General features: G+C 36.8%; 1 protein-coding gene across 6 annotated transcripts in view; it reads right to left on the minus strand.

The window, feature by feature from the left end:
- RELCH (RAB11 binding and LisH domain, coiled-coil and HEAT repeat containing) overlaps positions 1-12339 on the minus strand; it is a 144866-nt gene extending 132527 nt beyond the window's left edge. For all 6 annotated transcript variants that reach the window (XR_010323439.1, XM_064294436.1, XM_064294437.1 and 3 more), the window contains exon 1: positions 11652-12339. Coding sequence is in view for 5 of the 6 variants with exons in the window: in XM_064294436.1 (XP_064150506.1) it covers positions 11652-12171 (520 nt within the window). In the remaining variant the exon portion in view is untranslated. The remainder of the gene's footprint in view (positions 1-11651) is intronic.
- Positions 12340-12355: the final 16 nt, after the last annotated feature.

Consider the following 12355-nt stretch of genomic DNA (forward strand, 5'->3'; position numbering starts at 1 on the left):
ATTTTCATGGGGGAAGAATAACTCAGAAAGGGAGGATGAGAATAGCTGCACAATTCAAAGAATGTAATCAATGTCTCTGAACTGTACATGTAGAAACTTGAATTGGTACATTTTTTGCTGTGTATATTCGTAACAACAAAAAATTATTAAAAGAAAAATATATGGCCAAATAGCAAAACCCTATTGACTTAAAATATTCACGAGTATGCTTTTAGTAGTTTTAAAACCCTACTTTATCATCAAATCTCACAGTATTTATAGGTAAAAGTCAATAAAAACTACTTGTGAGAGAAAAATAAACTTAATGTTAAGACTTTTCTTAACTGGTATTTGTTATTCAGGTTTAAGTAGACTGTATTTTTGGACTAAGGTAAATATTCTTTTTCAGTTGTTAATCATTAACCCACAGGAAGAAGCGATAGTTAAAAAGCCATATAAAAAATATATAATAAAAAAATTTTTGATTTTTATTATATAAAATATATTAAAAAATAAGTTTAGTTTTTATTAAACAAAAACTAAACCTGGTTAATTTGTTTTTATTTGATTAACAAATTAACCAGATTTAGTTTTTGACCTAAAAACATCAGACAAAATTAAAATTATACCATTTCTGGAAGATTTTCCAACCAAGGTTTTTTAAAAAAAAAAAAATTCTGGAGATCATCCCTACCTTTCTTGTTTTTTTAAAAAAAAGGAAGTACAATTTTAATTTTTGACAGAAATGAGGTACAGTTTCCCAGATTAACACCTCTGTCTTTCTTCCTTTTAGAGTACCATAACAGCTGGAAATGTCATACTGCATTTTATGGATTGAATTGTGTCCCCCCAAAATATGTGTCAACTTGGCTAGGCCATGATTTCCAGTATTGGGTGGTTGTCCTCCATTTTGTGACCTGATGCAATAATTCTCCATTCTGTGATGTGTTGTAAATCCTAATTTCTGCCTGTGGTTATAATCCCTTTTGTGAATGGGTTATATTTGTTATATTAATGACAGAGGATTTTGAATGGGTTATATTTGTTATATTAATGACAGAGGATTAGGTTATATTAATGAGGATTTGGTTATGTTTTTTATGTTAATGAGGCAGGACTAGTATGTATCTTGAGTCAATCTCTTTTGAGATATAAAAGAGATCAAACAAGCAAGCTAAGTAGCAGAGATGGGAGAAGACAGACACCAAGCTACGTCAAGATTGCCCAGTGGCAGAAGCTCAGAAGAGCCAACAGAGAGAGAAAGCCTGAATTTGGACTCATAGCCTCTTTAACTGTGAGAAAACAAATTTCTCTTTGTTAAAGCCATCTACTTGTGGTATTTGTCATAGCGGCAGTAGATAACTAAGACAATGCATTTTTACAATGACTGAAATAGAACCACCTTATTAAGTGGTGAGTGAGATAATAAGTAGATAGCTTTACATTCCCAGATGATGTTTGAAACAAGGCAAAATGTAGAGTAAATATTATCTTTTCTTTAAAACAACTTCATTTTTCATTTTCCTTTACTCACTCAGGTTAAAGAGTTTAAATATGGCCAAATAATAAAGTTACAATTTATTCAAAATTTCACCCACCTTTGAGGGTCAACCTTAAATTTTACTTTCTCCTTAGTGGTTATTTCTTTATCACAATCAACAACGTTTTTCTTTATCTGAGTATTTACATTATTATCTGTACCACAGAGAATATTCTATAGTTTTTTCATGTGTTAGTCCTGCCTCTCTCTCAAAGGTATAAGTTCAAGGATGTACATTAAACTTTTGGGGGATCCGTACAATCCTTAACTGATCACACAGTTTAATCAATCAATCAACACATAAATAGCGAATGTCAATTATATTCAAGTCACTCTGCTAGGCAATGAAAATATCTGACTACATTTCCACAAGAATTAATAATTTTGAAACTGGAAAGGTATAGGCAAGAAAAATGACAGTTACGTAATAGATATATTTAGGAATGTCTTTTTTTTTTTTTTTTATAGACAATGGTGAAAAATCTCATTCAGGTAAAATATGTTCCAGTTGTTTTTCTCTCTCTCTCTCTCTCTCTCTCAGGAGTAGAGAAAGCACTAAGTCCAACTCCAACCCAACAGACAGGAACTAATTTGTAAAGTGGAAGAGATGGGAACTTTGGAAGAAAGCAATTATGTCACCTTTGCATTGATGAGACTAAGATACTAAGAAAACAACACTGGGCATAGTGAGATATGTACCCTCAAAGAGTTCTGAGAAAAAACAGGCAAGATCATGAGATAGAAGATTATAAAAAGGAAGAAAACTACTATAGGTGGACAATTGAAATTACTATATGCCATCATGAATGACCGCCTCCTTTATAAAATTTGAAAACATGGGAAATACAGAATAAACGAAGGCATAAGTCATCCTATTTGACCACCTACTATCTATACCCTGCAAAGAACTGGGCTCATCCTAAGAACTAGGATGATGTCGAACTTTTATTAGAACCCTAAAGCTTCAATTAGAACTAGCATCCCTCTGGTTAAATTACTGCAACCTACTTGGTGCCAATGTCATTGCCACAATTTCTATCTTGCAATGTAACTGCAAAGTAAAACAACGACTAAATGAAAGCTGTCTGGATCGACTAGCAAAAATATGGGGGAGGGAGGAATATTTAAGTAATATGTATATCCAGCAAGTAAGTAATAGATATACAGGATATAATCAGTTCATATTCAGTTAGGAGATTCTTCTCTTGAAAACATCAAATTTATAAAGCTATGTAACCTTGCAATATTCATATGTTTTGTAAATATGGATTAATCTTCTAGTCAAGAAAGGAAAGGATTAAACACAGTATAAAGACTGAGTGTGTTAGAAGCACTTCTATACTATAGTATTAGCCTTAAATAGTCAATAGGTTTTTAGATATATAAGTAAGTCTTAAAAAAAAAAAAAATTTTTTTTAAACATCACTAAATAAAGGATACTGCTTTTAGAGTATACATTTATTATTCTGAAATAGTCTATTTTCAAATCAGGCACATACCAATCAAAATACATACAAAAACAATGAAAAATAATTTTAGATACTTCACTCTAGTCAATTTTTACACCATCTACCAGGAAACCCTGGTGGCGCAGTGGTTAAGTGCTATAGCTGCTAACCAAAGGGTCGGCAGTTTGAATCTGCCAGGTGCTCCTTGGAAACTATGGGGCAGCTCTACTCTGTCCTATAGGGTCACTGTGAGTCAGAATCGACTCGACGGCACTGGGTTTGGTTTTTTGGTTTATAATCGACCAACTACAGTCTTCAGTATGGATTACACCTGAACATAAAGAAAACAAAAATCTCACAACTGAACCAATAAGCGATATCATGATAAACAGAGAAAAGATCGAAGTTTTTTTGCCATCCAAATGATTGTGAGGATGGCAAAGGACAGGGCAGTGTTTCATTCTGTTTTACGTAGGGTCACTAGGAGTCGGAACCGATTTGACAGCACCTACTAATAACAACATAATCAACTGAAAGTGTTTACTGAGTCTTTATTATAAAATCACACACCAATTAACAACAGCGGTCATGCTAGAATTGAATACAGAAGTCCTTTAAGGATGGACAGTAGTCCAACCCTAAAGAAAGATTTGTTTTCAGAATTCCTAAAATATAGCTTGTATGATCAGATCGGCTTAAGTCAAAATGTTCAGAACATGGTACTATCCACAGTTTTACAGAAGTTTTTAGCATTTATCTATTTTCTGACTTGATTAAGACATTTATAGGCACTGATATTTTGACACATAGAAAGCATTTGTATGTAAACTACATTAAAATTTGTGCTACAAATATCTGGCCCAACTTTAAAGAAAGTTCCTCTTTTAAAAAAAAAAAAATAATGCCCCCATTAAAATATAGTTCCTGCCATCACAGACCTAAATGTAAAAGCAAAAACTAGAAAACTTCCAGAAAAAAATACTGGAGAAAATCTTTAGAGTCTTGGGGTAGGTTCTTGTGATGGGAACAAATAGCACATATCATTGGAAAACAACTGATAAAACAGACTTCATGAAATTAAAAACAAGCCCCGGTGGCACAGTGGTTACGAGTTTGGCTGCTAACCAAAAGATCATCAGTTCAAATGCACCAGCTGCTCCTCGGAAACTCTATGGGACAGTTCTACTCTGTTCCACAGGGTCGCTATGAGTCAGAATCAACTTGACTGCAAATGGTTTATTTATTTAGTTCAAAAAACACTATTAAAAAAAAGAAAAGGCAAACCACAGACTGAGAGAAGATATTAGCAAAACATATATATTTTTTTATATATTTGGTAAGGAATTTGGATCTAGGCTACATTTTAAAAAATTCTTACAATAAATGAGACCAAAAAAAAAAAAAACTTAAAAAATGGGTAAAACAACTGAACAGGCATTTAACAAAGGATCTCCAATAACCAATAAACAGAGGAAAAAGAAGCTCAACATCATTTGTCATCAGAGAAATGAAAATTAAATCCACAACTAGATGTCACTATAAAACCAAATCCAAACCAAACCCAGTGCTGTCAGTCGATTCTGACTCATAGCGACCCTATACCCTCAATAAAAACCAACCAAACCTGTTGCCGTCAAGTCGATTCCGACTCATAGTGACCCTACAGGAGACAGTAGAACTGCCTCATAGGGTTTCCAAGGAGCTGCTGATGGATTCAAACTACTGACCTTTTGGTTAGCAGCCCAGCGCTTAACCACTGTGCCACCAGAGCTCCAAACCTTCACTAGAATGAATTAAAGTGACTGAAAAGATCAAATGGGGAATGTGAAGCAATTAGAAAGCTCATATATTGCTGGTGGGACTTTTAAATGACATAATCACTTTGGAAAACAGTTTGGCAGTTTCTTTTAAACTTAAAAATACTCTAACTACATGATCCAAATATTCTACTTCTAGGTACTATCCAAAAGAAACAAAAACATGTGTCCATGTAAAGATCTGTACAAGCATGTTTATGGCAGCTTTATTCAGAACAGCCCAAAGCTGAAAATAACACAAATATCTAACAACAGGCGAATGGATAAACCAGTTACGGTATGTTTGGTGAATATTCAGCAATAAAAAGGAATGAAATACTAATACACACAAAAACATGGATAAATTTCATAAATATTATGCTGAGCAAAAGAAGCTAGATACAATATACAGCTATATATAGATAGACACAGATAGAGCTATAGATCTATGCTCTATGATTCCATATATATGAAATTTTAGAACAAGCAAAACTTAAATATACTGTTTCTCATCCAGGGGAAATTTTACAATTGGCAATGCAAATGCCAATGTTATAAAATGTTATAATGATTTTATGAAGTGTTATGAAGTGGGAAAAAATGTGTCATAAATTCAATGAAATAAAAGAATTTGTTTTGCAAAGGACATTTAGCAATGTCAGGAAACATTTTCAGTTGTCACAATTGGGAGGGAGTGTTACTGGCATTTGGTGGGTAGACGCCAGGGATGCTGCTGAGCATCCTACAATGCATAGGACAGACCCCACAACACAAAATTATCCGGCCCAAGATGTCAGTAGTGTCTAGGTTAAGAAACCCTGTTCTGTACGTATGATCATGGTTTTCTAGGGATGGGATAGGGAGTTCGGAGGGCAAAGGAGCATGAGGGAATTCTGCAGATGATGAAAATGTTCTATATTTTAATTGTGGTCCTTGGTTAAATGCTTGAATATGTTTGTCAAAACGAATCAAACTGTACACTTAAAATGGGTACATTTTATTGTATTTAAGTTTTACCTAAAAGATAATGGAAAAAACCTACAGTACCAGTCAAATATTATTTACAAATGCTAACTGCTCTGTTATCAAGGTAAATTATCAAATAGTAGAGAACACTATCCAATTAGAATGAATCACTTGTTTAGATCAAGTACAGCAGGATACCCCAGACTTATAAAAGTAGCATTTCTTATTTTGAGCTGAATGGCAAGCACCTCTAAAAAGATGATCTAATAACAGCCAATATGCACTGCTAAAAAAATACATTATGACACCAATTCAACAGTTTCTACATGTACAATTTAATGATACTGACTACATTCTTTACATTGTACAACCATTGTCACCAACTTTTTCTGAGTTGCTCCTCCCCATTAACTTAAACTCACTGCCTCCTAAGGTTCCTATCTAAGCTGCAGTTGTCAATTTGATCCCATATAGACAGGCAGTTCTTAAAAGAGCATAATGCTCAAGGCAGACCTTTTTTACTAGTTAAACTAAGCCACTGTTTCCTTTTAAGAAGATTTCAGGGGACATTTTCAGTTTAAGGTTTAAAGATTATCTCAGGGCAATAGTTTCAGGGGTTTATCCACACTCCATGGTTCCAGTAAGTCTGGAGTTCATGAGACTTTGAAATTCTGTCCTGCATTTTCCCTCTTTGGTCGGTATTCTTCTATGGAATCTTTGATCAAAATGTTCAGTAATGGCAGCCAAGTACCACCCAGTTCCTCTGGTCTCATGGCAAAGGAGGTGGTTGTTCATAGGGGCAATTAATTAGCCACATATTCCATATTCTGTTCGTGACTCTCCTTTTTCCTCAGGTGAGTAGAGATCAATTGTTATGTCTTTGATAGCTGTTTGCAAGCTTTTAAGACCCCAGGCACTAGGCAATGAACTTGTAGGTAGAACAGGGGCACTAATCACATTACTGGGTCAATTAACTGGAATGTCCCACGACACCATGACTGTAAACCTCCAAACAAACGAACCAAATCCCATGAGGTGTTTGGTTGTACACAACCAGCCTCAGCAGTTACACTTTTTTTTTTTTTGTTTTTGTCATTGTTGTAAGTTATCTATCACACAACTTTTGCCAATTCAACTTTTTACAGGTATACAACTTATTGACAGCAATTACAATAACTGGCTGTGTAATCCTACCCTTAATCAATGCAATTTTTCTATCACTGTTGACATTTTGAAGAAGCAACAAACATCATGAAGAGATCAAGAGGTTTTGAGTCAGACAAATCTGACTTTGGATACTGGCCCTACTGCTTCTTATCTTTTATGACCTTGGGCAAGTTATATACAAACTCTTTAAACCTTACTGTTGCCACTTTACAAGGATGATAACAATCACCTGCAATATAAGGTATTATGACAATTAAAGGAGAATATGTGTAAAAAGTCCACTTCATCACTGTTACCACTGTTACCGCCATACTTTTCTCTTTTCCTATTAAAATACTATAGTTTGAGGGGGGAAAAGATACATAAATAATAGTTTTTAGTATTATTATATTGTTTGAAACAAGAAATTTTTGAATTTCCAATAGCCAGTAGCACAATTCACCCGTAGAAGTATGTTATTATGACCATAATGATGCTTTTTTAAAAAAAGGATATTTTACTTATATTGCTAAGAAGAATCTTTCTACAATACACCTGTAACAAACCTCTATTCAAATCTTCACTGCAGAAAGCATCAACCTAAAGAGCATCCAACCTAAGACACCATCAATTACAACTTACATTATTATTTTATGTATCACTGCCTTAGCTATCTAGTGCTGCTGTAACAGAAATACTACAAGTGGATGGCGTTAACAAAGAGAAATTTATTCTCTCACAGTCTAGTAGGCTACAAGTCCAAATTCAGGGCATCAGCTCCTGGGGAAGGCTTTCTCTCTCTGCCAGCTCTGGAGGAAGGTTCTTGCCATTAATCTTCCCTTGGTCTAGGAGTTTCTCCATACAGGAACCTCAAGTCTGAAGAACATGCTCCTGGTGTTGCTTTCTTGGTGGTATAAGGTCCCCATGTCTCTCTGCTCACTTTTCTCTTTCATATCTCAAAAGAGACTGGCTTAAGACACCACCTAATCTTGTAGATTTCATGAATATAGCTGCCACTAATGCATTCCATTAACATAATAGTGATAGGATTTACAACACATAGGGAAATCACATCAGATGACAAAATCGTAGACAATCATACAATACTGGCAATCAGGACCTAGCAAAGCTGACAGATATTTTGGGGGGACACAATTCAATCCATGACCACCACTGAGGAAAAAAAAATGTTGCTATATAAACTATGATGTTATCATGGATTATAAGCCACATCCCAATTTCAGAGATGCTATTTTTTTTTTATAAAGTAGAAAAATATCTGTCTTAGAACTGAGGAAATAAAAGAAATAAAAAGCTTTGGATGCTTGTTTCTGTAAGAAACGCACTTCTGAAATTGCTATTCTTGTCCATTTTATGCTGTGCTATTTAAAGTTAAAAATAGGAGACTGACAGAAAGATCTCAAAGATTAGTAACTGGAAGTCAAGGAAGGTAAGGGAGGATAAGGAATTTTAGAAAAGTCATTTAGTTAAAACCACTGAAATATCAAAAAAGTTTATTTCAAAGCATCAAACAAGAACCACTTTCAGAAGGGCATTTTCATAAAATGATGAAAGAAATGAAAATTATTAAAGTCTTTCAGAAGGCAATGTGTCTATATTTATCAAAAGATTTCAATTTTTAAAAAATATCCTTTGTGAGAATGAAGAACACCAAAAACACAAGGAAAATTTGGGCCCAAGAGACAGAAACGGCCATATAAACCAGAGACACCATCAACCAGGAGAACTAGATGGTGCCCGGCTACCACCAATGACCACCTGACAGGGAACATAACAAAAAATCCCTGATGGAGCAGGAGGAAAGTGGGGTACAGAACTCAAATTCTGGTAAAAAGATCAGACTTAATAGTTTGACTGAGACTGGAGGGACACCAGAGGACATGGCCCCCAGTCCCTCCGTTAGCCCAGAACTAAAATCATTCCCAAAGCCAAGTCTTCAGACAAATATTAGACTGGACTATAAGAGATAAAATGATACTGGTGAAGAGTGTGCTTCTTAGTTCAAGTAGATACATGAGACTAAACGGACAGCTCCTATCCAGAGGCAAGATGAGAAGGCAGAAAGGGACAGGAGCTGGCTGAATGGACATGGGAAATCTGGAGTGGAAAGGAAGAGTGTGCTGTCACATTATAGGGAGAACAACTAGGGTCACATAGCAATGTGTATATAAATTTTTATATGAGAAACTAACTTTAACTGTAAACTTTCACTTAAAGCACAATAAAAAAAAAATCCTTTGAACCAACGATTCTGTTTTTAATAATTTGTCCTACGGAAATAAAATTCTACATAAGCCTAAAGATCGGCTCATCACCAATTTGTTTAGAGTAGGAAAACATTGGGAAATCTAAGTATCTGAAAATAAAAGCTTGTTGAATAAATTATGAACATTTAGATAATGCAATACCATTATGTAACTAAAAATTACATAATGTTCACAGGTTAACTATAAAGCTATGTAAAATAGTTTAATCCAATTTTTCCTTCTTAAGATATGTGCATAGAAAACAGGAAAGGCAAAGACCGTTAACAGTGGGTGGTGAAATTACGGATAATTTTGATTTTTTTCTCCTATTACTCGTTTAAATGTTATAACTTTGTGCCTTAAATTTAGTTTGCTTTATATTAACTTAAAAATATAAAAACTTTTCATTAACTGTGTGTGTATAAAATCCAGTACATAAAAAATGTCCAACTAAATGAGGATAATAGAAAAGCACAGGTACATATGAATATATAATTGCACTTAAAATCAATTTGTAATGTTTGGTCACAGGACTTACATTATTTTAAGGACCCATAAAAATGTGGAAACCCTGATGGCATAGTGGTTAAGAACTACTGCTGCTAACCAAAAGATTGGCAGTCTGAATCCACCAGGCACTCCCTGGAAACCCTATGGGGCAGTTCTACTCTGTCCTTTAGAGTCACTTTGAGTCAGAATCCACTCGACAGCAATGAGTTTTGTTTTTTGGGTTTTTTTTTGAGGGAGGGGTATAAAAACGTACATAACTCTTTCAATACAAAAAGTTGTTAACTAAGAAGAAATTTTCACTACAGTGACATGAAGCCATAACAAGATAGGCTGAAAAGATAAAGCAATTCTTTAAAATCAAATGAATATAAGTTATGAAATAAGGAATGACACTTTTAATTATACTACCATAGTAGAAAATATAGCAGATGCAATTCAATTGTGTTCAATAATAGGCCAGGGACTGTACAAAGTGGAGAATAAAAGATGTCCCTCAAATACCTAAAGGAGAAAAATGATACTGTCAACAAATAAAATACAAAAATGCTAAAGGCTATGATTGAGGTTTGAAAGCCATACAATGAACAAACTAGTTAGGCCAGGGAGTGTGGAAAATCATTATAAAGGTGACATTTGAGCTTGGTCTTGATAAATTACTAAGAGCTTGCCAAGTGAAGACCATTATTAAATAATTTAGTAATCTTAAAAAAAAAAAAACTATAATTTTGTTTCACTGCTCTTTGTCGCATTTTACAGTCTTAAGGGACAGCAATAAGAAAATCCTTCTGAAAGAAAGATCATCCTACATATTGAATAAAGAAGTTATACCTACTGAGAAAATTCCATATCCAAGAGGGAATGTGCTTAGGGTTTACCTCTACAGAATATGCACTCTTTGCTCTTTTACTACTTCAAAGTTTGGCAATATAAGTCTCTGACACTAGTCAAAAGTATGGAGAAAAAAAGAGCAAAAAATAATCAATTAGACTACATTTAACCTTAGTAAATTCCGTTTGGCCTCATACAGCACGCTAAACCACCTCACACCATCAATTTTGGAAAATCTAAGACTTCTCCCAAGAGGTATGGATACTGGGAATCCTAAGGTACATCATTAATAGCACATTTTCAAGCCGTAAGAAACGTGTATAAATGTGTGATGAAGGATGTAAATGATTATTCTAGAAGGATCAAATGATTATAACAAGGTGAAAAAAAAAAAAAGTAAATTCCCTAATTTATGCAGAGAAAAAAGCCTGCTAGGTGGTAGGACCATGAGATCAACAGCAGGCAAAAGGTGCCTGCCCTGCTCCTTGGATTTCCTGTAATTTTGGAAACCACTGAAAGTAATGTATGGAAATAGAAAGAAATTTACTTAAACAGAACAAAACTTCTGCAATAGGAAACCCAACTTTTGAGTGAAAAAGTCATCCCAAAGGCAAAGGGTCAAAAAAGGTGGATCTGACTTTGCAGAAAGATCCACGACACCTCGTATTCTTTTCTGTCCAGTATTTGCTAACCATATCAACGAGAACACAAAGATAAATAAACAAGGTACCTGCCATCGAAGAGATCGCACTCTAGCGAGATAACTTACTTTGAATCAAAGAATTACTGAGGATATGTATTCTAAGAATCACTACTTCCTGGTATAGTATGACTTGGGAGATTAGAGAAAAAAGGAAACATGCTTAAAGCGATGAACCAGTTTACAAGAGAGTCTTCTGGAGTCCCGTAATAACCAGGGAACCAGAAACTCTCGATTTTTTTGACATCAACATCAAGAGGGGAGCCAGGATCAAGTGTGACTCCAGCCAAGGGTGGAGGCAGGCAGAACAGTGACTGCCAAATCCTTCTGCTTCCACTGCAAAACATTTCCCCCGAATCTGAGCTGCCTAAACGTTCCTATACTGAGTCCCATCCAAAAATACTCCTCCCTCACCCCAACTCCTTACAATCCCAACACCCCGCCGGAGGCGACTAGGCTGTTTCCACTTACTGAGCTGTCCCCCGCCCGACGTGGTACTCGGCTCCCGGCCTCCAGCGCCTCCTACGCCGGCTGCTCCCGGGAAGCAAGGCGCTCCCACCCCAGGCGGGGTCCCGCTCTGCCTCTCGAAGTTGCCCGGGTTGGAGAAGTAGTCGCGCAGCCGAGGCAGCTCACGGCCGCTCTCTAACAGCTCGGTGTGCAGCTCGAGGGCCGTCAGCAAGTACTGATCGCGCAACAGCTGAGCCGCGATCGCATCAATGGACAGTCGGGCCGGGGTCTCCCCAGAGCCCCCCAGGGCCGCCGCAGCCGCCTCTCCAGGGAGCCCTGGCCGCGCACTGCTCCCTAAAGCCACGGGATCCTGTGGCGACAGCGAGCCCACAGAGCCAGGATCCAGGCCACCCCCGGAACCCAAGCGAAGTCCTGACCGCCGCTCCTCAGTCGCCACTACCTCGTCGTCATCCTCGTCCGAATCGCTGAGGAATGGATTCACGCCGCCACCACCGCTGCCACCTCCAGGCGCCATCGCCGCCATTTTATCCTGTCAGGAGGGTGGGCGCCTCCCTGACTTGGCTTTGACAGGCCGCGGCCTGAATTGCCCCTAGAGCTCAGCGGACGCTGCGCGCCTCCACAGGCCCAGCCTTGCCCCGTCACGCCTCCCCGCCCGGAGACCAGGGGTGGCTCGGAAGCAGAATCTTCCGATGCAGCAGCGCCCGCTG

Source organism: Loxodonta africana, chromosome 11 (assembly GCF_030014295.1).
Source record: "Loxodonta africana isolate mLoxAfr1 chromosome 11, mLoxAfr1.hap2, whole genome shotgun sequence".
Classification (NCBI taxonomy): Eukaryota; Metazoa; Chordata; class Mammalia; order Proboscidea; family Elephantidae; genus Loxodonta; species Loxodonta africana.